The sequence below is a fragment of the Apostichopus japonicus genome, chromosome 20 (genome assembly GCF_037975245.1).
Source record: "Apostichopus japonicus isolate 1M-3 chromosome 20, ASM3797524v1, whole genome shotgun sequence".
In the NCBI taxonomy this organism is placed as follows: Eukaryota; Metazoa; Echinodermata; class Holothuroidea; order Aspidochirotida; family Stichopodidae; genus Apostichopus; species Apostichopus japonicus.
Window position 1 is genome coordinate 1,724,518 of NC_092580.1, and position 24,432 is coordinate 1,748,949.

General features: G+C 36.7%; 2 protein-coding genes across 7 annotated transcripts in view; one reads left to right on the forward strand and one right to left on the reverse strand.

Annotated features, from left to right (window-relative positions):
* Window positions 1-3,212, forward strand: part of LOC139961024 (uncharacterized) — a 43,898-nt gene extending 40,686 nt beyond the window's left edge. For 4 of the 6 annotated variants that reach the window (XM_071959825.1, XM_071959826.1, XM_071959827.1 and 1 more), the window contains one exon: window positions 954-3,212. In XM_071959825.1, coding sequence (XP_071815926.1) covers window positions 954-1,126 — 173 coding nt within the window. In that variant the 3' untranslated portion in view covers window positions 1,127-3,212. The remainder of the gene's footprint in view (window positions 1-953) is intronic. The other 2 variants (XR_011790699.1, XR_011790700.1) reach the window with 2 other exon arrangements.
* LOC139961029 (uncharacterized) lies at window positions 2,715-24,044 on the reverse strand. Its single transcript, XM_071959839.1, has 9 exons — window positions 23,858-24,044; window positions 19,756-21,294; window positions 18,686-18,835; window positions 13,387-13,538; window positions 11,904-12,170; window positions 10,829-10,895; window positions 8,991-9,182; window positions 6,462-6,660; window positions 2,715-4,882 (listed from the first exon to the last, which is right to left on the reverse strand). The coding sequence occupies exons 2-9, from the start codon at window positions 21,205-21,207 to the stop codon at window positions 4,602-4,604; spliced, it is 2,760 nt and encodes a 919-aa protein (XP_071815940.1). The 5' UTR covers window positions 21,208-21,294; window positions 23,858-24,044; the 3' UTR covers window positions 2,715-4,601.
* Window positions 24,045-24,432: the final 388 nt, after the last annotated feature.

A 24,432-nucleotide genomic window follows, 5' to 3' on the forward strand; every position in this document is an offset into this window, starting at 1 on the left:
CTTATATATACTTATAATTATATACAGTACTGTCATCTTATATATACTTACATACAGTACTGTCATCGTATATACTTATATACAGTACTGTCATCTTATATACTTATATATAATTATATACAGTACACATGTCATCTTATATATACTTATATACAGTACTGTCATCTTATATATACTTATAATTATATACAGTACTGTCATCTTATATATACTTACATACAGTACTGTCATCTTATATACTTATATATAATTATATAGAGTACTGTCATCTTATATATACTTATATACAGTACTGTCATCTAATATATACTTATATACAGTACTGTCATCTTATATACTTATATATAATTATATACAGTACACATGTCATCTTATATATACTTATATACAGTACTGTCATCTTATATATACTTATAATTATATACAGTACTGTCATCTTATATATACTTACATACAGTACTGTCATCTTATATACTTATATATAATTATATAGAGTACTGTCATCTTATATATACTTACATACAGTACTGTCATCTTATATACTTATATATAATTATATACAGTACACATGTCATCTTATATATACTTATATACAGTACTGTCATCTTATATATACTTATAATTATATACAGTACTGTCATCTTATATATACTTACATACAGTACTGTCATCGTATATACTTATATACAGTACTGTCATCTTATATACTTATATATAATTATATACAGTACACATGTCATCTTATATATACTTATATACAGTACTGTCATCTTATATATACTTATAATTATATACAGTACTGTCATCTTATATATACTTACATACAGTACTGTCATCTTATATACTTATATATAATTATATAGAGTACTGTCATCTTATATATACTTATATACAGTACTGTCATCTAATATATACTTATATATGTACCTGTCATCTGATATTAATTTTAACAGAGACTTCAGGAACTTTGAAAGAGAGGACTCTGGCTCCCTCCACGACGTCGCATAAGATCAGTGGTCTGACGCCATTGACTAGATACGTGATCAGCATAGAGGCGTACAACAGAGCTGGGAGAGGTGAACGGAATACGCAGATTGTCACAACAACACAAAAAAAGAAAGAATAGCAACTTTTCCCTGTCATCATTATCCATTAAATATATCTTGTATTATCTGCTATATAACCTGTCACTTGTATTTGTCTAGTAGTTTTGTATATCAGTAGAATATTACCTGCTTTTCCAAAATTCTTTCTTCCTTCAAACAGCATGGTGCTATGAAATTGTTATATGTTTTGTAGACATCTATTTTCCACATTGGGTTTGTATGAAGAGGTTTTTATTCCCCTTGCAAAGATCAAAATGTCTTCCAACGTTGATGTTGAAGAACATCCTTTCTTCCAACAGGATACTTTAAATAGCTCCAAATAGCAAATACCATTGTTATTGTATCTCTTTTACTAACTGGTAGTAGTAACATTAGGAGTTGCTACATGTTACTAACTGGTAGTAGTAACATTACAAGCTTTTACATGTTACTTGTAATCATGTCATCCATTCATTTGAAATGTTCCTATCCCTGCCTGATACAGACACTACTCAGGAGCAGCTGAGTAACTTGCACTGCAGGTTTGATCCCATCCATTAAAGGTACAAAGCAGCGTATCGTTGCACTGAGGGCTTGCACTGCAGGTTTGATCCTATCCATTATAGGTACAAAGCAGCCTATCATTGCACTGAGGGCTTGCACTGCAGGTTTGTCCTATCCATTAAAGGTACAAAGCAGCCTATCATTGCACTGGGGGCTTGCACTGCAGGTTTGATCCTATCCATTAAAGGTACAAAGCAGCCTATCATTGCACTGAGGGCTTGCACTGCAGGTTTGATCCTATCCATTAAAGGTACAAAGCAGCCTATCATTGCACTGAGGGCTTGCACTGCAGGTTTGATCCTATTTATTAAAGGTACAAAGCAGCCTATCATTGCACTGAGGGCTTGCACTGCAGGTTTGTCCTATCCATTAAAGGTACAAAGCAGCCTATCATTGCACTGGGGGCTTGCACTGCAGGTTTGATCCTATCCATTAAAGGTACAAAGCAGCCTATCATTGCACTGAGGGCTTGCACTGCAGGTTTGATCCTATCCATTAAAGGTACAAAGCAGCCTATCATTGCACTGAGGGCTTGCACTGCAGGTTTGATTCTATCCATTAAAGGTACAAAGCAGCCTATCATTGCACTGAGGGCTTGCACTGCAGGTTTGATCCTATCCATTAAAGGTACAAAGCAGCCTATCATTGCACTGAGGGCTTGCATGGATTATTTCTGATGAGTTGTGAGTTTAATGTCTGGTATATACAATCAGTTGTAAGGTGAAGTAGAATTGTATAGTCTATGTTTACTACACTATGTATATCACAAGGGAGTTAGTCATACCAGTCCATATCTAATCAAAGATGTTTCATTTAAGATGTATTTATGTTTCAATTTTAGTGTTTATTGAAGTAGATGCATGTATTTAACAAAAAAAGTGAACTAAATGAGTGTAAATCTGTAACATATTATGTGAAATTTTTAAACTTTCTCACGTCGTAGGGAACTAAGAGGAGCAGAATTCACTTCACAACCCAGAACACTTTGCTTTCCAATAACACATATTTGTAATACATTTATTTGCATGTTAAATTTCGAGTCCAAGACTGTAAGCACACAGTTAGTGTATTAATCTGGCATTGCAACCATTCTCTATTTTATTATGCATAATTTATTAATGATTGGTCACATCAAACATGTTTCCACAGCTGCACCAATTACTAATATTTACAGTAAACATACGTGTATAAGATACTTTGATTTCATCAGGTGGTTTATTTATAACTTAAGAGTAGATTTAGACTGTAAGAGCAGGGATAGATTAAAATACATTTCAAACTTAATCATTACAACAGTTTTCTTATTTTTATTCCTACAGAATTGTATCTAGTATATAGAGTTGAAAGTACAAGAATTAATAATCAGAGAAAATTGTGACAGAAAGTTGAAAGAAGCAAACATTTGATAAAGCTGCAGACATATTCTTTCCACATCTGAATAATTGAAGACATGGCATGGTTTACAGAATTCTGCACCGACAGAAAATTAATTAAAATAAAATAAAACTGTTAGCAAACTGCTTATCCACTAGAGAGCCTGTGAAGGAGAATGTGTAAAAGTAAGTTGGCCTGAAAATTAATTACTCATACTAAGATCAACAGAGTAAGAATCAAAGCAGATTTTATCACCAGGTTTGAATATTTCATTTGATTTGATTTGATTCTCTAAATAACCTACGTAAATATTCATAGTCCAGACAATACTATATATTATCAGGTGTGCAAACGACATGCACATTTTATTCCACTTGATAGAGTTGTGTAAAAGTGGCGGATCGAAACGTCAAGCCCACTTAATTTTACACATTCTCTTACATAGGCTCTTTAGTGGATAAGCAGTTAGCTGAGTCTTTTGTTTTATTTTAACGTAACATAGTTGTGATGAAGGCTCACGTCTACTTGGATAAAAGCAATACTTTAACCTTTTAATATCGTAGCCCATGCAAGATCAGAAAGCTGCCTCAAGGCTCATAAACCATATCATAATTTGTAAACCCAAGGGCTATTGCACAATTAAACACATAAAACAAGCATCTACGAATAGTAAATATAATTAATCTCATGTTAAAAGTAAATATCATACTGTAATGAAATGGCAAATATATAAAATGACAAAATAACATAAGGAACAAAGCTGCTGTTTTTATTACTATATAAATAATTCTGATATTTCAATATATATCCCTGATAACATCTGCAGCATATTATAAACACTGAAACTTCTGTATGTAGAGCTAGCAAAGTACTATAACTAAGCACAGTGGATAGGTGTCAAACTAAACTATCTTGTGACAACTTCATCTAGCACGAAGGAACCAAAATTTGTATTTCTTACTGGTTTAGAGAAAATTCAATATTTTCTTTCAAACTTGCACCTTATAATTAAGGTTACTTATCTTGTGGAAAGACCAGAAATTTCTTTGGCCTTCATTAGAACATGCCAAGAAGTGATGAATACTGTCAACATATCCCTCTAGGACCTTTTGTTATTGTTATCATACAACCACATCAACAAAAAGCTGAACCTGAGAATCGCCTGAAGGTCTTTTTTCTTTTCTGGTGTCAACACAATAAGTCCTGAGTACCTGGAGTCATGCAATAAACAGGTTGAAAGTTACCCCCCCCCCCCAATAGGTAATGCCCTAATACTGTTGCAAGTATAAATACAAATAGAATCCTGAAGTAGTTTTCAAGGTTGACAAACTTATGAAAGTTACAAACAGCCAATCTAAAGGATTAAGCTTGATAGAAACCTACGTTTTCATGTAAACATTTCCTGCAACTTCAGTCCCTCCAGTAAGACAACTGTAGTCCAAACTTCAGTCCCTCCAGTAAGACATCTGTAGTCCAACTTCAGTCCCTCCAGTAAGACATCTGTAGTCAACTTCAGTCCCTCCAGTAAGACATCTGCAGTCAACTTCAGTCCCTCCAGGAAGACATCTGTAGTCAACTTCAGTCCCTCCAGTAAGACATTTTTTGTCTTGGTATTCTCATTTTCTTCTGTAAGGTTATCCAATCGTTCATTTTATCTATAGTTGATTTTTCTCTAGTCAAAACTCCAGAAGCCTGCATGAGCTTGAGTTCATTTCTTGCTAAATACTCCCTCGTATCTTTCTGCATCTGTTCGAGCTTCTCTGGCTTGCTCTCATCCAACAAAAAGTCTTCCGACAGAACTGGGTTAAAACGGAAGTATTTACCAGCAGGCAGCAGGTCCTTGAGTATGATATGTACAGCTGTAATATGAAAACAGTACACATTACAGAAGCTCCAGAATAGTATAACCAACCAGCAAAACTGCAGTGTGGTTGCGATGATGCTACATGAATAATCTTATATGAATGTGACACACTAGGCTGCAGGGTATAGCCTGGATGAACGACATACTTCAATTTAAGAAGTACAGCAAAAATGCATTTAATGACAATCAATATTCACATTGGTAGCTGATGACCGAGATGCAAACTTTCCTTGTATTCAGCATACGGATTGATCTCTACCAAGACTACAGGCTTCTTCTACTCAATGTGGTACACCTACAAGCCATATATTAAGCAGGGGCCGGGTGATCTTTACCCCTTGGTCCCCAAGTTTTTGCATCTGGTTTGCCTCTAAAACATCTAACTAGGCCACAGTTAGTCTCATAAAAGACGCCTGGTCATTTCCCCAACATTACTACATCCAAACCGGATGTTTTTTATCTGGCACTGAATCTCGACAATTGCAAAATACAACGAAAACTTCAACAGCAGAAGCAAAGATATAATGCTGATGATTCACAATGACATCGTCCATTCCAATAGCAACACTGTATGTACCAACAGTACAACACTCATTACACACTTTTGTGCACACACATGTATGCAGGGATGTACATGGGGACTCCAAAAGTTACCAACACACTTAAGCCAGAGGAGAGTTGATCGAGACTTCTGATCCTTATCTACAAATACTCTTAAGCTAATTTCCAATTACCAACAGCCTCTTTTATTTTTATGAGGCAAAATGCACATGTTATCTAATGGGTTATAAAACAAGGTTTCCACAATTTTACCCCTGGTGACTCCAAATGACCTTTTGACCTCCACCAAAAACAATAAGCTTCTTGTACTTAAGGTGTCACAACTATATACTAAATATGAGATTGGTCCAAGCTTCCCTTCTCGAGATATTGTGTTAACAAGGTTTTCACAATTTGACCCCTGGTTACCTCAAATGACCTTTGACCTCCACCAACAACAATAGGGATCATGAACTCAACGTGTCACAACTACATACTAAATATGAGATTGGTTCTAGCTTCCGTTCTTCAGATATCATGTTTACATAGTTTCACAATTTGACACCTGGTGAACCCAAATGACCTTTGATATCCCCAAGTATAGGCTTCTTCAAATCAATGTAGTTCTCCTACACACCAAATATGACATTGGTCCAAGCTTCCCTTCTCGAGATATCATGTTTACAAGCATGGCATCACACATACACACTCAAATCCTGCATGACTACAAAGGTTTCTATTATTATCAAAACCATATATGAAATGTTCAGGAACAAAATAAGGACCATTTGAGAATGCCAACCAATTATGGTCTTCAGAAGGACTAAATGGTAGAAATTAAAAAAACTCAGGACTTGCCCCTCAACCTCCCTACATCTCGGCCCAATGATACGTAGCAGTTAATAGTACTACAAACACACCACCCACACAGCATTACAATACAAAATACTGACAACATAAATTCAATTTCCCTCAATTGTGTTGGAATTTAGGCATTTTTGCAATATCTTTGGTTTTGAGTACATGTCTGTTACCTTCTGTATCTGTAGCACTGCACAAAACTTTAAATAGCTTCGTCCTTAGGCTGCTGTACTCTGCAGGGAATTCCTGGTCCATAGGGTCATAGCGCCCTGTACCGACTGACACCACACATTGGATGGGAGTATCCGGCCATAAGAGACGACATTCATGCACTGCAAGGGCACATGGGTTGTTGGTGAGGACCCCTCCATCCTGAAAGAAGAAATTAAATTCATCAGCAAGCACATGATGAAAAGTAATGTTCAGCAATGTGTTTCATATCAAAACATCATACATAGATTACTAGGCGGAGTGTATAGCCTAGTGGTTAACGCCGGCGTCTCCCAGTCATGAGATCCCCGGTTCGATTCCCGCCGACAGCAATGTGTGTCTCGTCTGGCAAGGGTGTTGTTCAATAACAACTTCCCGACATGGACGTTAAATGGATGTGTGCCGAGAGATTGGCTTCGGTCAGCTTGCGAGTCTATAAGCCTCCATGGCTTCTTTCGCGAGTTCCTGCTTGCGGGAAGATCACATATACATACTTACATACATACATAGATTAATAAATTGCTGACAGCAATTTCGGATAAAATTATCGCACAACTTCATTCTAATTGTTTTGGACACTGAAAACACCTATAATTTGATGGAGTTCAAAGGCCATTTCAGGTCACCAGAGGTCAAATTGTGAAAACCTTGTAAACAAGATATCTCAAGAAGGGCAACTTTGATTAATATCATACTTGGAATGTAGTAGAAGAACCACATTGTTTTTGTTGCAGGTCACCATAGGTCAAAATGTGAAAATCTTGTAACATGATATCTCAAAATGGGAAACTGACAAATCTCATACTTGGCATGTGAATGCGTTATATTAAATGGAACTCAATTGTTTTAGGTGGGGGTCAAAGGTCACCAGCGGTCAAACTCTGAAACCTTTTAAACATGATATCTCATGGTAGAAATCATGGATACTTCTCTTACATGGTACAGTATATAGATTTGCCATATTGAGTACAAGAATCCTGTTGTTGTTACCATAGGTCAAAGGTCACCAGAGGTCAAACTCTGAAACCATTAAGCATATCTCAAGGTAGGAAATGGAATCATGGATAAGTCTCACACTTGGTGTGTGGATGCATCCCATTGAGTTAAAGACCCCTTTTTGTGTTAAGTGGAGGTGTGTATTGCCAGATACAGTAGACTGACCTGTGTTTATCATGCCATAGTGTAATTGTACATCAAAATAGTGGTTTAGGGCATTATTATTATAAGAGCTATATCTGGTGAACAAGCAGAAGTCTAGTGTAATGAAGTCATCAAAACCTCAATGCACTTTTGCATTCTGGTTCTTTCCTTTCTGATTTTAGAATGAACATTTGCAAACATTAATGTAAACATTAAAAGGGTTCTAACTACATAGATTTCTTAGTTAATGGGGCATGTATTTAAGTGTAAATATTACATGGCTTGGTAAGCTGATATCTTGCAAAACCAATGCATCTTAAGCAATTGCTGTACAAAACAAGACCCAACATATTAGTGAAAATGTTTCTGCACTCTGCTATCAAATGTTCAACAATATAACGTAGTTTTAAAGCTATTTGGCCTAATCTGTCAATAAAGACCTCCCATCAGCTCTTCAACAAAATAAGGAATTTTTAACAGTTGCAAATGAAGAAATAAAGGTTTTTAAAGGCTTCAAACATGAAAATAAAGGTTTTTAAGGTGCAAAATGAAGTTAATTTGTAAAGGTCCAAAATGAGGTAAATTTGTAACATACTCATCAACTATGCCCCTTTTTACATCATCTTTGGCCCTTATTTAAAATATGTGACTTACATTAACTGTTGTTTGTGAGTCTGTTTTGTATCACTTCATGAATCATGCCTGGCTGTCCACAAAAAACTTAATAGCCAATGGTTAGCATGACTGAATACAATATTTCTACTCTAAACTAAATCTTTCAAATATTTTTTAACTTAAAATAAAATTAAAGGGTTTAAAGAGTATTTTTGAAAAATAAAGAGCTGTTTAATCATAAAGCTTTATCAAAGGTTTCGCTGGGAGGTCTGCTGATAGGATAACTATCCTATGGAGCTCAGGAAATCAGTCAGATGCTAAAATTACAGCAATTACAAGCAATTCACTTGAAAAAATGACTGAAAACCTATATTTTTATGTAACACCCTAAGCAATAGGCAACACTACCATACATTCATTAGTTTGGGAGGGCTAACCATCAAGACTACCATTTGTGTATGAACAGTGACAAAACAAGTCTTTTTTTTTTGCACCAGGTTCAATCTTTATCCTGCATGAACCTTTCAAGCCCTTTGCAAACTGGCCAAGAAAATTCTCATGAAAAGTGCAGCTTGCAAATCAATTTAGTGATATTCTTGAAGGAATCCCAACGTGTGTCTATTATTACATCATTAGAGCCCGACACATACTTGAGAGAACGGCTCCTTGCACTTTTAATTAAACTGGCTTGCAACTTGAAACTTTCCTGACAGTCATCTTACATAATTAATTCTCACCTGAAACACATGATCGTCTAACTTGAACTCTTCAAAGTAGCCAGGGGCGGCAGAAGATGCTCGTAGTGCCTCCCAGAGACAGTACTTTGAGCTACCCTGGTAAAACGAGACGGAGCCCGGGGGAAGGTTGTAATTACGGAACAGATAATCTCTCATCATGCCCACATTCATGAGAGTAGCGACAGATGCAACCTTTACAAGAAAATGAAACAGCCAAAAATATATCACCAACATATGATTCATCTATTCAAAATTGAATCACAGTGTATGACATGCAGTCATCATAAAGACTATTTAAATACCCAAAGAGAAATTATGGAAAAAATGGAAATTCTGTACAATTTTATTCAAAGATTGTTGTTATAACCAGACTTTGTGCAGATTTACAAATTGAACATAAACCATTTAGAGTTTAGTGTTTTTACCACTGTCTGAGCAATTGTAATCCTTAATTTCAAGCATTAGACATTTGAAACAGGAAAGACATTGAAAGTCTTCAGTTCTGCCTCCTCATACTAGCTAAAGATTGTTCTCAATTTTCACAGTGCTCTTAAACTCCAAATTATTCCCAGACTTTGAGGATGGTTACATGGTAAAGAGTGGAAAAACTACGAGGAAAAGGGTGGAAAAACTTTGTGACATACTTTGTCACTAAAGCTTGAACACATTTTGGATTTGGCATACTGGGCCAATACAGCATCAAATTACCCTAAATGGATGCAGCTACTTAGTTCCTTAGAGAGAGAGTTGTAAGTCCTGTAATATATATGTTTATGTATATATACATGTATATATATATATATATACTGTATATACATATATACACATCTATACATATATATACACAAACATATACATATATGGGTGTATGTATGTACGTAGTGAAAAAAATAAGCCACATGTGCTCCAAATAAAATACAAAACCAAGTAACAAAACAATTGTGATTAGATGACTTAACAAAAAATATAGTGCATATTATTGTAAATTTAGTGTATGCGTGGCCCTGCTGGTGAGAAGCAGGTGTGACCACTTTACCACTCTGCTGTTGTGCCATCATATTCTGCAATTACACTGTACATAAGTAAACGTAATTACCCGATTTTATGACTCGATTCACAAATCCATTTGTACCCAAGTTTAAGGCAAGTTTCAAGTCGATCACCAAAGTTAGAGACCTTAGTCAAGTAAAGACAAAAGGTGATACTAAAAAGTGAGGTAAACTCTTTAGACCTTTACCGATCAGAGACTCGAGTTGATTCTCAAGTCTTTTTGAATGCAAACACTCAAGCTGAGCATAAGATCCCCTAAAACTGACTCCAAGTAATAACAGCAACATCATCCACATGGAATCAATTGCACCATAATTTAAGGCTCACTTTATCAGATCACAAGCTATTAATTCTTATTAAAGGTCACTGTTTGAATCCTGTGCCAGCAAAACATTTGGACAATTTAAGAGATGAATATAAAATAAAAAAGAAAAGCTGCGATTTTCTGCAGCTGGTACCCAAGTGACTGTGCAACGGTTCTACCCTACAGGGTAATTTAATATAAGGTAGCAGAATGTTAGTGTTGCTACAGCATAGTATATCCAAATAGCAAAATGTAACTACTAGTCTTTTCTCTAGCTGCATTTTACAACAAATTCATTATTGAAATAACTCACATGTTTGGAGTGCTCCTGAAAATTGATAAAATTAGATGGAATCTACCTAATATTCTAGTCATGACATCATTCTTTCCACTGAAACCGGTAACGGTTAAAAACTAAAAACATGAGCACTATAAATCATTTTTAAAACTAGACATAGCAGAATAACAAATAGGTATTACAAACCTTTGGACATGAATCATCTCGAGCAGTCTCAGATATGGGCAGATTACCCATACCCTGAAAATGTTCCCTGTGGGAAGAAAGGAAACATCCATGAGAATTAGTACATGACTGCAAGGTATACATACTTCAACTGTTAACTCTGCCATGTTACAATCCTGACATTTGTGAATCACAAGAAACCTTTCTATTTCCAACTGCTTCCTACTCTCAAACTAGCATACCTTCGTAGCACCTTGTCCTTTCCTGCATTTCCATTCATTCCCTACTTCTTTTAACTTCCGATGCCTCTTTCCCTTCCTTCCTTATTCCCTTTTGACTTCCTCCCCCCCTCCTCCCACCCATCCCCTACCTTTCCATTCCATTCAATTCCTCTCTTCAATTCCCTATCTTACTAATTGCTCCCCCTACCTTGCTCATACCTATCAATTCCTCCCCCTAACCTTCCTCCTCCCTCATCCATTCCCAACCTCAATCTTGCCTCATCATCCTCCCCCTAACCTTGTTTCCTCCTGCCACCACCCCCCCCCCCTTCATTTCATTTTCTTCCTCTATCCTACTGATTCCTTCCTTCTCAATCCTCCCCCTAACCTCCCTTCATGTGCCCTTTCATCCCACCAAGCATTCTCGCTTCATTTTGCTTTATTTTTTAGAAGAACTTAAAACGAACCAAGAATCTCAGCCTTCAATAAACATTCCAGAATTTCCACAAATGACTAGCCGGTCAATTCCTTTTACTTTTAATGTAACCAACTGAAAAGAAAATTCCATGGGAATTTTTTGTATCATAAATGTGGATGTCGTTCAATTTTATACATCCACTGCTAAAGATGACATCATGAAAACCAACGAAAGTGCAGTTGAACTTAGTCATAGTGTCTTTAAACTCACTTCTTAAAATCCTTCTGCACTTTTAAAATGAGAATGTTAGTAATCCAATGTTCTAATAGATTGATATCATGGACATGTTTCACATGCCCACAGAATGGTAATCTTTCTGCCCCTTGCTTTAAGTTATGACTTTACAATGTGGTCTTTGTGAATAGACATTAACAGAATAATGACATAAAAAACATACCTCAACATTTTAATCCAGCGTTCGGTATCATAAAATGCATGGTTCAGAACAAGATTACTTGTTCCAAGAAACCGGTTTCTGCCAAATACAGTAGAACTGAGGTCCTTGTATAACTGTTCACATTCCTCTGTAGATGCTTTCGCTATGGATAACAGAAAGGCGGTCACTGCTCCAGAACTCACACCTATCACATAGTCAAACATGTCCCCGATCCTCAGCTGACAAGATTCCTCTAATCTCTTTAATATTTCTATTGGAATAACACCCCTGTAATCAAATGAGAACAGACAGCCTTGAAAAGCTAGCATTTTAACTGAGTTACACTGACATATTGCATGTCAATAACGGTCACATGTACACCTACTGTCAGTGATGCACAGGTGAGATGTAAACATTTATGACCATATTTTTGTAATGTGCAACAATGTCCCTTCACATTTTTCAGCACCACACAATATCTAGTAATTCCATAAAAAACAATTCTAGACTGCTGGGCAACATGATGACTAGTGAGAAAACATTACTGGGACTGTTTAGACTAGTTCTGAGACATTGCTAGACACTGCCTCCATTACTTTCAGCCACTCATAGGCACTGTCTGTACAAGTTACATGACATTACTGGACACTGCTTGAACTTGCCACAAGTCTACACAGTGCTAGGACGTGAGCTTCCAGTGCTAGACACAAATACCGGGTACTGTCTTTTATAAGTGAACACACACTACTGGTTACTGCCGGCTGTAGGACCAGCATTATACAAGTTACATGACATTACTGGACACTGCTTGAACTTGCCACAAGTCTACACAGTGCTAGGACGTGAACTTCCAGTGCTAGACACAAATACCGGGTACTGTCTTTTATAAGTGAACACACACTACTGGTTACTGCCGGCTGTAGGACCAGCACTATACAAGTTACATGACATTACTGGACACTGCTTGAACTTGCCACAAGTCTACACAGTGCTAGGACGTGAACTTCCAGTGCTAGACACAAATACCGGGTACTGTCTTTTATAAGTGAACACACACTACTGGTTACTGCCGGCTGTAGGACCAGCACTATACAAGTTACATGACATTACTGGACACTGCTTGAACTTGTCACAAGTCTACACAGTGCTAGGACGTGAACTGCCAGTGCTAGACACAAATACCGGGTACTGTCTTTTACAAGTGAACACAAACTACTGGTTACTGCTGGCTGTAGGACCAGCATTATACAAGTTACATAATATTACTGGACACTGCTTGAACTTGTCACAAGTCTACACAGTGCTAGGACGTGAACTGCCAGTGCTAGACACAAATACCGGGTACTGTCTTTTACAAGTGAACACACACTACTAGTTACTGCTGGCTGTAGACCAGCACAGAAGAATGAGATGTGGCAGCAGACAGACTGGACATTAAGGAGATATTCGGCCCTCTGTTCCTTTAAGTACACATTGGACAGGTTAAAGGTAACATTGTCATTACCTTGATCCTCCACCATCAACTGACAAAATCCTGATTCCTTTCCCTTTCACCGGGTCAGCGTACCCCATCAAAGATAACGCCCGTCTAATCTCCGCCTGATTCGCATCATCGACATGATTTCTCTGCCTCAACAAAATGGGAATCAAATTCTCCTGCAATGTAAAATAAACTCATTAAATTACGATGTGTAATTGTGACTAACTGTAACAGTACTCAACAGAAAAACTTGGATAAACGGCACACCCAACAATCCAATTAACATGAACAGCATAGACTACTGATGTGCATTTTTCCTCTGTTTAGTTTAATAGGTAAAGTCAACTCCTCTCACACTACATGTATACATCAAAGAGAAGCAAATAATCTGATTGTTACAAGATGACAAATACTCTGATGAACAACTCCCTACTAGAAAAGATAATAAAAACTATAATGTTCAACTTGGGAGATATCAGTGCTTCAAAGTCATGTCAAGGGACCTGTTAGGAGGTCAATCATGTGATGTCATTGTTCCTCTGGGGGGAGACAGACTTTATTTCTCTTTAATGTTCTGTCCATGTAGCCATGGTGAACATACAGTGTTTTTGTGCTGAAACAATACCAGTTATCAATGCTCCAAACATACTGTTACAACAACTAGAAGGTCTTTCACCATTGTTTATAATGGTTATGTGCACAGAAGGGTTACTGTAAATATTCAAAAACTTTAATGTACACAGGTATGAGACTACATACATCAGTTTCAACGTTAATTTCAACCTATTTATACCAAATTATGGTTTTTTGCTCTAAACATTGCCATAATCTTGTCAGTTGCACTCTCATTTAAAGCCTTCAATATGCATTCCATTATAAACACCAACTAATAAATCCCTTACTCTATTATTATTTTTGTGAAGTAAATAATCACTCATTCATGGCGACGTTCTTTTTGCAGAAAGATTCAGAGAGATAAAGCAAATGAAAAATTCAAACAAAGACATCAATCGGTCAAACAAAACATCAATGGGGATACATGCACAAGCTCATGCTTTGACCCCAATATGTAATAGGCCATAAAATGGAAAAACAATGTACTCTGTACAATGAATAATTTTGGCTAGAGTCAATACAGTCATGAATTCAACTCCCAGCCAAGCAATCAATGACTCTAGGGTATATTTTAAATATGTCCTTCAAGTGACTCGCTCTGCTACGGATCAAATATTCTGCCATTATTATGACATTTCATACGGGAGCTAGCTATAGTGATTGCATACCCAGCACAAGCCAAAGATACATTTATGAATGCTCATGCACCAGAGTAATGCTTTACGAAGTGTTGTACACAAGGACATGATGTTTTCACTGATCTCTGCGAAGTGGCCAAAGGTTTGACAAAAAGTATGTCACCAAGATTGTGCGATCATTTACTACATGATAGTACAGTACCGCCTTTAACTAAATTGAAAAACCGCGCTCTTTTATTGCGCTCTGTGCGTTGAAACCTCGCTCTATCTTTTGTTAAAACCCGCATTAAAATGCAGTTAATTGCAGGGAACTGTTTATCAGAGCGCAGATTCCGTCGGAAGGCTTCCCTAATTCTATTCATGCCAGCTAAAAGTGTGAAGTTCATTGTTACTGTCAGACGGTCAATGGCTGTAATCCTACTTAATTCCTTCCAATCCGGTAACAAAAGAATATCGATCGTCGCCGGTAGAAAGAAGACCGAAGGTTTATACTCGGTCAAGGGAAGGGATAGTGTATAAGCACGTATCTTACACTGTTTAAATTCAACGTACAATACAAATGTCCAAGTAGGCGCAAAACAGTTGGTTTGATGAGTGAAACGTTAGCAAATAAAATTCCTGCGATTGCCGTGAACAATAAAAATTGCCGTTCAATATTCAAACAGTTCTCAACGTCCGTTCGGAAATAACAATATTCCTGAAAGTTATTCAGGAATCATAATTTTTCCTACCACAGATTAAGTGAGAAAGCCAAATTGATCATTTCCCGGGGCTAGAACAGTACAGTATACTGTTCTTGCAAGTAATACGGGCTATTCGCGCACATGTTACATTACGGAACTGAGTTGGTACTCAGTTGCATACTGCACTGAGACATTGCACGTTGTCACTGCCCTTGGAATTCCCAAAGTATACAGCTTCACGGGCACTGTTCAAAACAACACTTCAAACGTTTTTGCACGTTCTCATTTAGTATGCATGGGCCGATCCTACCTCTAAGCCTACATCGAAAGTTACGCCGTATACACCTCGCAAGAAAACCACGATAACCTTAAATGAAAAAAACAATATTTTGCACTTGAAGATCTGACTTCCCTCAAAATGCAATGATAAGGTCTAGACCTAGTACTTCTTGATACACTGAGTTTCCAATTACTAGTCAAAAATATTTTCTGAAAAAAAACGTACGATATTTTTCACAAAAATTGATGATTAGATAAGTGCTTCCTCACAATCAACGAGCCGCTCCGAATTCGCTCCGCTTACGTAAAACTTCTATATATATTATATACACGTGGAAAACCCGAGTTTTTACACACATAATTCCCATTGACATTGGTCACGGAACATAAGTAGGTCATCGACCTTGAACTTGGCAACTTGCCCAAGTTCATTGCACCATGGGAACGACACAACAAATTGTACATGATTGTACATTTCCCGCCATCTGGACGCCAAGTTATAACTTTTGGTGTAATATGCAAATTATGAATGGTAGTGTACTGCGCGGTTAAAACTTAAACTATTGCGACACACACAAATTCTGTGTGTTGTAGCAGTAACTTTTGTATCAAATGTAAAGTACTGTATGGTAGGCCTACTATAATTTATAAAAGACGGTTTTCCTCAGGTGATAGGGAAAAGGGGTGTTTCGGTGAACTCGATCTCTTTGTATAGTACTTGGATACTTAAAATGACCATACGAATAAATACGAAATGTATTGTTTGACGCAAGTATTTAATGGTAAGCATTTCTTAAATTGTTGACTGAGCTTCAAAATCCATTTTCAAACAAGTCTGTTAATTTTTATGAAGGTTTTATAAAAATCGACATACAGCTAGGGAATGAAAGTTGTTCTATAGTATCCAAATAAAATACATGTTTCTCGTACTGAGATCTGAAAAAAAACCGGCGGCCAGTTTTCTTCTTTTCATGCGCTGCTACTAGTTTGGAATATGTTCCAACCTTTACAAAATAATTTTTAAGGATAGTTTAGATTTCTTGTAATCCGAAAAGAAACTCTGAAATCAGGAAAAAGGAGGCCCATCAATTGCGCGGACGAGAAACATGTTTTGAATTTAACCGGCCCTGCTTCAAATTTGTTGGGTGGAAGTTCTTTTTTCTTTTCATTCTGTTGGAACCAATGGTAAATTATATAAAAAATTCACACAAGAAACGCTTAGTAACACTTTATTACTTCTTCAAAATGTTGCCAACTATTTAAAGTAAACTTATCCTCTGTGGAACGAGTATATACGCGATTGTACTTGTTTATACGTCTTTATTCGATCGTGTGCGCGTACCACCAACAGAGGAAAACCATTTTGTACCATTGAAATATATTTTTGAAAATATGATCACTTCCTCCAAGGTGCCTGGAACAGAACTCGTCATAACAGAAATAAGACCTGACGTTGTACTGTCATCTCTTTCTGAACAGGGAGATCCATGTGGTCTTGCCAGATATTTAATGCGTAAAATATTTACACCATATGAGCTTTTAAATTGTAATGTTAATGGGATTAAGAAACTGCACTTGATAAGGATAGGGTATTTGCAATTAGGAAATGTATTATGGAGCAGTTTCATGTACCACTTCACATTCAGAAAAGAGTTTGGGGACAGTGCGTTAAAAAGATGGACACAGCCAACAGAAATGCTAAGAGATACTTAGCAATGGCAGTCAAATCTTGAAGTACAGTATTTTTTGGTATATTCCATTTTCCTCTATTCTTTTTGTCATCATATAATTAAACTTATTCATGATGTGAAACCTTTGAAGACTGTAGTCAAGAAGAACTACATGTTAATTTTGATCCCTTGCATGGTAATTTTGATATTTTACTTATTGTATTTTTCAATGTTGTTGCCTTTCTAAGTGCAATGTTTCCTAGTCTAATAGACAGTGTGTTGCTTTTAGTTTGCTTTTCTAAGCGTGACACTGTTGTACTGTTTTCTTTTATATTATTAATTTATTTGCTTTGTGAGTGCAAAGCTTCCTAGCCTAATGTGTGCCTAACTTTTCTTTTAGAATTTTTAAAAGATTTAGAGAAAATACAGACTGTTTGTTTCTTTTTAGTTTGCATTTCTAAGCTTTAACACTGTTGCATGATTATTCTTAGTTTATAATAATTTGCTTTTTTTGATTACATCCTTAAATTTGTTTCTTCAACATGTGCATCATCGTAAAGTTCTTTGTGAACAGAACTCTATAAATCAGTGCAACGTTTCCTGGCCTAATGTGCCTAAAGTTCACACAAAACGCGAGGCCTAATGTTACTACTTAAAATGATATGTTACCCCGAAAGGATAAGGCACAAAGTTTCCTTCTTGCTTTTTATTACTTCTGGTAACCATAACATATCGGGGAAGAAAATAAAAACGTATAAAAAAGGTTTTGCCCTTCAACACGAAACTATTCTCGTTTAAAACTTTCAGTCAAAGTCGTGAACTTCGTACTCGTACACTGGCCTAATGTGCCTAAACTCAACACAAAACGCGAGGCCTAATGTTACTACAAAAAATGGTCTGTTAATGTTACGGCGAAAGGATAAGACACGAAGTTTCCTTCTTGCTTTTTATTACTTCTGGTTACCAGAACATATCGGGGAATAAAATAAACACGTATAAAAAGGTTTTGCCCTTCAACACGAAACTATTCTTGGTTAAAACTTTCTTTCAGTCAAAGTTGGTAAACTTCGTACTCGTAGGCCTACTCTGGATGTTTACAATTGTGATGTTTATAACGGGTGTTGGTTACAAGCGATAGGTTTACACTACCTCCACGCTATGAATAGCGTTGTATCGATCGGTTCACTCCCATTGTGTCGGTGGTGAAAAGGGAGCGAGGGCAATTTGCGTTCCTTTGTTTGGAACGCGGGGAAAGTCGCGTTCCTTTATTTGGAGCGGGGTTAAGTACAGTTAAGCTGCGTTTTGCGCTGAATCGCGCTGATCTTTTCCAAGTTACTTAGAAGCAGTACTGTACCAACAAATATGGTTTAGACCTAGAGATGCCTTTGCCTTTGAGGTTTTAACAGTCACTTAGATTGAAATATCAATACAGCCCTACCCTTATTGCAATCTCTCTTGTTTCTGGATATTCTGCCAGATGCTTGCACAGTCGTTGTAATTTAAGCAGAGTTAACGCCGTATTGGAAGGCTTACTGACTGCAACAGCTAAAGACTTTGTCCTAGCCTTCACAGAGTCGTGAGATATTTGCTGTGTGACATAAAAGTAAAAGGAAACTTAATGAAAGGATTAAAAAAGAAAAGGTTACAATATCTGAAAATTATCACAATATCATTTTTTTCAAATGCTGTTTTACTGACCTCCATTAAGCAAATACCCACCGTAAAACAAGAAATAACAATACCCCTACCACAGTAACAGAGGGATTTACTAGACAGTTGAATTTGGAGTTTGAAGCCTTCTTACAATATGTTAGTTACTCACCAACAAAAGTGTAATAGTGTTTCTACTACATAAGTTTATAAGAAAGCGAAAGATAGATAGTCATTATAGAACCCAACTTCAACAAGCATTCTAACATACACCCACAAAGCATTCTATTTCACTGACCACATTCTTGCATAAATGAACATTCCTCAGTGTCTGGGAGAGATGATTTTGATGCTTTGAACTAATTAACTTGGAATTTGCTAGTTATGAATGGCATTCCATGTATTGCTCAGTACTATATTTCAAGGAGCATCAGAGTTGTTGACTCACTGGATCATCACATCAGGAATTATATACAGTTTAAGTACAGTATGAACTATTTCCTTGAAACTGTATAGAATAAATGTTCAGTAACTATGTCTAGAAAAACACAAAGGACATACAGTATATATGTTAGTAGACTTCACAAACCACATTCTCCAGATGAACGACAATTTGAAGGAGCAATATTTAACATGTTTGTCATTTAACTGTATATTTGTTTGTTTTCAGATCTGAGTAAATTTCTATTACGACCAATTCTTTTCGCACCTTTTCACTTTCCCCTTTTAGCTAGTTTTTTACAACCTTTACACTAGCACCCTTTTGCTTGTTTTGTGCCCTGTCCAGTTCCATGCTAGAGTTTATTACACATTTAGTTGTAAGGAGTGACATTCCTAATTGCACTATATACTGCTTACCACCTTGGTTCTCCTTGTCTCTTGAAAATCATCCTTAGTACCTGTATCCTCTGGGCTGTCCTTGACACTCAAAGTTTCCTCTTTCTTCATAGATCCTTGTAACTGTTGCATCTCAGTCATTACCTGAGTCATATCCATCAACGGTGCATTAGTATCAAAGTAAAAACCGCCAACCTCCTCATCATTTTCCGACTCAGGTTCGACCATCTTTGTGACTGACTGTTTGCTTTCCACAGGTTGACTTTGCTCTTTGATGAATTTCTTGTTAAATCTCTCGATAGACTTGGCTATCGATGGCAACTGCACAGATTTTAGCAGATATATTTGGTCCAGCAGGTATGACATGTCAGCTTTCGTACGAATTTCTTTCATGAAAGAACTGGAGACTTCCCGAGATATGTCCCCTCTTGGGTCGGAAACTTTCAAGAGTTCGCTTTTCTGTCTCTGGTCCCATTCATCTAGATTGTCTCTGAATATTGTACTCACGCTAAAGGTGGAACTACCTTCATTTTCTTCTTCGACTTTGTCCGTTTTCTGCCTAAACTGAATAATGACATCACCATAGACATTCCCTTGGTTTCCAGTCTCAAATTCCTCTGAGTACTTCATCGCACTAGGTTTATCCATTTTCTTTCCCTCTCCATTTTCAAGATGCTCACTGCCCTCAACCTCAGAGGCAGATCTGGATGGAGTAAGGCTTTCCAACAAAGTAAACTGTTCCTGGATCCTCTTAAATATCGATTCTACATCAAAGATGCCGTAACTGAACCTAGACGGTGGTTCACTCTTACGATCTTGATCCACTTCTTCCTTTTGTAACACTTGAAGAGCACTGTCTTCACTTTTGGGTTCAAATTTGTTTTCAGAATTGGACAAATCATTCATTGGTTCCTGTTTTAATATCTCCATGTCCATCTTCTCTTCTACTATATTGGTATTTACAGAAGCATTTTCATTAGTCCTAGCAGTGGCATCCTTAACCTTCAGTTTCAGACGTTTTCTTGGTTTCTCTTCCGAGCACTTGATATTAGAATGTTGCAAATTATTTAAATTCTCTTCATTACATTGTGGTACCTCACTTTTCGTTGGAGTCAATGGCTGCATGATGGTGACCCTATGACTCTGTACATTGGATGATGTTGTTATACCCGGTATATTCCATGACACCATTTTCCCTAACTCTTTGGCATTTGTTACTTGTTGGTAAACCTTAGAGGCTGTATTCTTAATATTGCTCTTCACACCTTGCCATCTCGTTACATTTGATGGCAGGTTTGTTTTGTCTGCCGTGGACGAGCCTTCCTCCTTTTGGTGACAGCAATCCTGGTGAAATGCACAAGATGATGGTGATGATGGGGTGGGTTGGTGAGGTAGCATACAATGGACACTTGGTCTGATGGTGGTTATATGATGGTGTAACACTAAAGTGAGTGACACTGGCTTTACTGCCATGATCGACGTGGATGGGCTTCCACCAGCACTCAGTCTCTCAATGCATGAAAAGATATGGTCTTGTCTTCTCACAGCTGGCTGCAATATCTGCAAGAAAATGCAAATACTATGATCTCCTCATGGACTAGTATACACATCTGAAAGGCAGACACTGAACATACATGGATTAACTTAAGTGTTCACACTTTGTTATCATATATTCTGAAAATGCATGTATGTGTTATGTTAACATGTACTTATTTTACTAATCAATACAGGGTAAATTAGTTATGTACATATAGACAACAAACTAATCTCATTGAGTAGCCATATTGAAATCTGGGATATCTGATCTCACATTTCATTTACAGTAATGACTACAGAATCAATGTGCACAACATTTAGGATACAGTACTAGTAAAAACAAGAACCAATATAAGGAGACAAGATCCCTGCTGTATAAAAGATTCAATATGCAAACCTTTCAAAATATCAACACTTCAAGCCAACCATTAGGCATTTTGAAATATCATAGCTTGAATTGTTTCCACATATAACCATTAACGTTTTTATTAATCATTTGAACAAACAAAGGTACATCGTCAGTGAAATGTTAATGTATACGACGAATTAAACTGGTTTCATTTAGAAAAGACACTATTATAGGAAAGACTTTCAATCGCCCTATTTATTCCTGTTATGTGGAAAATGTTAATCTATGACTCAATCCAATGTTATGACAACTAAGCCTTTGTCACAAATCAACAACTGCCCCAACAAATAAGGCAACATACTGTGACATAAAAACTTGATTCTAATAATAGAAGCTTTTCATGTTTAGTTATTGGGATTCATGGAGTCATAACTATGTATTCTGATGTCCAGTATTTTATGCTATCATGCATTTTTCAGAGAAGTAGTCCAAGTCCTAACGTTTGTAAACAAAACAGAGAGATTCGATTGGCGCATGATCTGTTGGGCAGGGCTTGGAAATGTTTATTGAAGTTTGTAGAATCTACGGATCTGTTAACTAATCTGGCGAATTTTACTCAATAAAAATAATGAATATTGATATGGATATGGTGTCATTTTCAATGAGCTTTTAGTGAAAGATCAAAGTTTTAATTTGGCAAACACGTTATGAGATTTTACAACAATCTTTACCAATCGTTTGCAAGTTTATATGAGAATTAAGTCCAAATTGCATGTGAATGTAAACCATTGCACCACATAATCAGCATACAATTTATGAGGAGCTAGCTAACTTTGAGTAAACTGAAAATAGCGGTTCCTAAAAAAAAGTCCTATTTGTAAATGAAATGGGAGCGAGTTGCTAAGTTATGGGCACTGTTCAAGATCTGCATATTTTCACCCCAGTCTATTGCATAGCTTGGCTATAGCCTTACTTAATGAGAGGTTGCAAACTCAGTGTATTCAAGTTGCAAAAGATACCATTTTGATGATAGGCCTAATCACTACCATCTCAAAAACTGTTGGAGTCCTTTATAAAATCAAAGACTTTGTTCCAATGTATATTCTCAAGAACTTGTATAATACTCTCATACTACCTCATCTTAATTATTGTAATATTGTTTGGGGTAATGCATATTCTACCTACCTAAAGCAATTGCTTTTATTACAAAAGAAGGCGGTCCGTGTTATTACACAGTCTGATTTCTTAGCACATACCCCACCACTATTCAGCTCACTGAACTTACTAGATATTTTTGATTTACATAGATACCACTGTGCAGTTTTTATTTTTAAGTCTATTAATAATAAATTACCAGTCAATTTTAATAATTACTTTAATTTCAATTATAATATACATAACTACCACACCAGATCCTCTGGAAATTTATTTTCATTGCCCATAAATACCGATGTCTTTAAACGTTCCATCGTCTGTTATGGTGTTAATTTCTGGAATAGCCTAAGTCATACATTAAGAAATATTAAGTACCTTAATTCATTTTCATTCAAGTTGAAAAATCATCTTTTATCCAAGTATCAACATCTTTAGATCTACATTTGTCTCTGACTTTAAGTATTTCCCACATTATCAAAATGCCTTTTTTTGTTTATTTTAGGGGTGGGGGGGGGGTATAGGTCTTCTTTGTTAGGGGCTTTATTATCATGCCCATATACTTTATACCTGTTACCTTTATTCTTGGTGGGCTTCTTGTACAAGCTACGGCTTCCAAGCCCTTCCACCATTTTCTCTCCGTAATTTCCATTATTTTTCTTTTATTTGAATTACTACTTATTATTTTCTTTGCATGGTATTGTCTTCACAGTCCTATTATTATATAAACATTGTGAGAAAATGGAAAAATAAATGATATGAAATGAAAAACCTTGTTAAACTACCTAGGCCTAGGCTAGGCCAAAATGGAGTTCACCATGTATTTGAATAACTAGTCAACTAGCGGTAAATTTAAGATATTCCATATCTACTTCTTTCCTAGCTGCAAAAATAACCGTGTAGTCTAAGTTCGCTGTTCCCAATGTGTTACAACCTGGAGTTGGAGCTTTGATTTAAGATTAAGACTAGTGCTATAGTAGTAGTAATAAGAGCGTAGCCTAGGCCTAACTTAGTGTTATTGTTATTAGCCTAACGTTATGCTCGACGCGTTACAAACATTGCAATCGCTGCGTTTTTCAATTTTACCTGTTTCGGGAAAACCTTCAATCATCTGAATTTTTCAGACCTTGATGGACGAACTTAACAATTCGACAACCCTTGACTGGTATCGTAAAATAACGCAAAAGGCCTCAGTTAGTGCCTCTCGGACTTAGTCAAAACACCGCCGGTGTGTGCCATTAAAAACTTGTTTTGTTGAACTTTGACCCACATGGTACGATAACATATTACGCAATGTTAGGAGACCATCAGCCGGATTTTAATTGGTCAAGTCTGTAGTACGTCATCCGAAAACTTTTTTATTGACGTGCCGTAAATTGGAGACGCTGTAGCCGTATACTCGTCATCGGGTTTGAGGTCGCACTAAGGCGACTCGAAATAGGCAAATGCATTGCGCCAGTTAAAACGACATTCCAGATGAAAGTTATTTTTGGCTGCATGATAGAGGAACATATTCAACAATTATAATTAAAGTTGCAAGTAATTCCTACATGACGTTCTCGAGATACTGATAATTGAAACTGACAGTTTGTACTATATGTACCTAGAATAGTTGGCGCCCAGGGCGGATCTTTCCTTTGTCACCCTCGTCGTGTGTAGGG